Source organism: Austrofundulus limnaeus, unplaced genomic scaffold (assembly GCF_001266775.1).
Source record: "Austrofundulus limnaeus strain Quisiro unplaced genomic scaffold, Austrofundulus_limnaeus-1.0 Scaffold320, whole genome shotgun sequence".
Classification (NCBI taxonomy): Eukaryota; Metazoa; Chordata; class Actinopteri; order Cyprinodontiformes; family Rivulidae; genus Austrofundulus; species Austrofundulus limnaeus.
This window is the reverse complement of record NW_013952722.1, coordinates 633,156-635,657: the sequence shown is the minus strand read 5'-3', so window position 1 is coordinate 635,657 and position 2,502 is coordinate 633,156. Positions and strand designations below refer to the sequence as shown.

The 2,502-nt window shown below is 36.6% G+C and overlaps 1 protein-coding gene across 1 annotated transcript in view; it reads right to left on the bottom strand.

The window, feature by feature from the left end:
* The window catches only part of LOC106527344 (uncharacterized), a 130,155-nt gene that overhangs the window by 32,230 nt on the left and 95,423 nt on the right, over window positions 1-2,502 (bottom strand). Inside the window, exons 52-53 of the mRNA XM_014022186.1 lie at window positions 1,087-1,140; window positions 922-1,016 (exon numbers count right to left, since the gene is read on the bottom strand). Of these exons, the coding sequence (XP_013877640.1) occupies window positions 922-1,016; window positions 1,087-1,140 (149 nt within the window). The remainder of the gene's footprint in view (window positions 1-921; window positions 1,017-1,086; window positions 1,141-2,502) is intronic.

The window sequence follows — 2,502 nt, the reverse complement described above, 5'->3', positions numbered from 1 at the left end:
AACAAAAAATCTCTTCAAACTTCATATTGTCACACACTTACCTTAATTACAAACACCTGCTCAGGTGACAGCCACAAGCTGGTATAGAAAACACATTTGAACTTGGTCCCATTTCATTCTGCAAGTCCAATGTTGCAGGCAAAGCCATGCTGCAATGACATGCTACATGGCAATGCACACTTGTTTTTACATCGTAAAAACCCATGTCTAGTTTGTGTTGTTTTTAAAATTCAGAGGAAAGCAGCTGCCCTTTTCACAAAGAGCAAATATATGCTACCATCTTTAGATCCACACAGAGCAGAAACAGCTGCTCTGAAGAATCACGATAAGTGGTTTTACTTCAGCTAAACATGTCCCCGGAGGATGGAGGCTAATTAGAGGGGCAGGAGTTGGAGTCCGGTAGGGATGAGGTTTGAGTTATACATTGCTGTTAAACAAGCTGTTAAATTCTGTTCTCTACTGATGTGCAGATCGATACTGAAAATTCTATACTGCTGGTGCCAGAACTTTATGCTCTAATATCAATTCTAAAATCAAAATATTGATACTTTGATTTTTTAGTTATTTCAGCTAATGTATGTCATTAACAGGAACATAGAAGAAAATAAACTATTGAAATCTTGTTTAAATCACATGTGGTTCGTGAGAACTACTTTTTCTTTCGCCTGGGTAATACATATCAGTCTGTAGATGTTACAAGTTCAGTATTTTACTTGGAAAGATTCCTCAATCATCAACTGAAAACAAACATCCAACTCTTCCAGCTGCGCTGTACTTTATACAAGTTACAAATTGATTGGCAGGTCATTGAACAAACAAGGTTTTTGGTCCCCAACCCAGCCTGAATTCTGCCTCCCACAGATAGTTATCATGATGATAACAGCTTCATTATCTTAAACAGGAACTGTTTGAAGAATTTACCTCGCTGACACACTGGATGTGGATGACCTTGACAGGTGCTGCTGGCTCACAAATCAGTTCAAGAGAGAAAGTGGCGTAGTGTCTGAATACATCTCCTGAAAACACAAAAATAAACATTAGTGCATGTTAGATAAAAACTCACATTATAGCAGCAAAAAGTCCAACCTTTGTCTTTATCTGCCTCTTGTACATCAGTAGTTTGTACAAACGACACAGAGCCTGTTGGAAGAAGACAGCTATAAAAATAATGGCCAATCAGCATCATTTTGGACATAAAGAACAAATTAATAAATCCACATAATTAGTGTTATTTTTATAACTAAAGTATCAATACTTATATCTAAACTATCATTTAATGAAGTGTAATGACTCTTCAAGCACCACAGGAGCTGACAAATGTTTTATTTAAATATTTACAGCTGAGGCTTTGAGCAGGAAGGGAGTCCAATGAAAAACAAGAGATAAGTATAACTGAACTTAAATGTTTAGAAGACTGTTTCTTCTTCTTCACTAAATTACTTTTTACTAAAATACAAACCAGTAAATAAAGCTTCCAAAACAGCAACTCATAATCTGCTAACCAAAAATATAGTTTTACCAACGCTAAACTGCTAGACATGTAAAAAAAGAAAAACATTAGCAGAAGCTAATGCTTAAATAGCCTGATAAAAAAACAGCCCCTTGATCTTCCCTTTGCTTCATACAGAGGGTCTGGAATCTCAGCTATTGAGAAGCAATTTCATTCTGGAGGAGTGGTCTCTGTTAAAATTCTACCAGAGAAATCCTTGTTTATTGGAGAAATCCCAGACGGAGCAGAGAAGGGAAACTAGAATTGAGTGAAACCCTATTAGAAGGTAAGGGGCTAACGTTTAATGGCTAAACAAGAAAAAATACCAAAAGCTAACACTAACAGCTAATCGCTAAGACAACAATCACTCAATCTTTGCCACACCTCTTCGTCTCCTTCCAGCTGCAGACTGATGGGACTGACACAAACCTGTTGATGTTAGCTTGTTAGCTAGCTGTTAGCAGACTTAAAGATGGCAACAACTGCTTTAGCGGAAGCTAATGGTCCACTAATGGTTTTCAAAATTAATGAAAAATCTAATCTGCTAAAGTCAAAGCTAGTTTCCCTATTAATGTGGAACCATACAGTGATGGCCAGATGAAAGGGTTTATGCTGGTGGTAACTTTGTGATAAATACTCCTTTTCAGAAAGAAGAGTGTTTTCATTATAACTCATTTACCCTGGCTTATTATTGATTTTATTTGAGTGTCAGTTAAAATTTATTGTTTTTCAAGGTTTTGCCCAACTTGCATTTAAAATTGACAGGAAAACTGCTAATTCTTTTGAGCAGGACATCTTTATCTCTTTGTTGGAACAAACTGGGGGCTCGTCCGGGATTGAAGTCAAATTATATTCTTAGGTGGCCCCCGTTACGTCAGCGCTGTATCAATGCCAGAGTTAATCCTCACTCTTTGGCACCTTTCAACTGCTTTGAGATCATTAATAAATTATTTTCTAAATGCATTTTTAAAACAATGTTTTTGACTACTGTAAATATGACTATGAGCTATGAC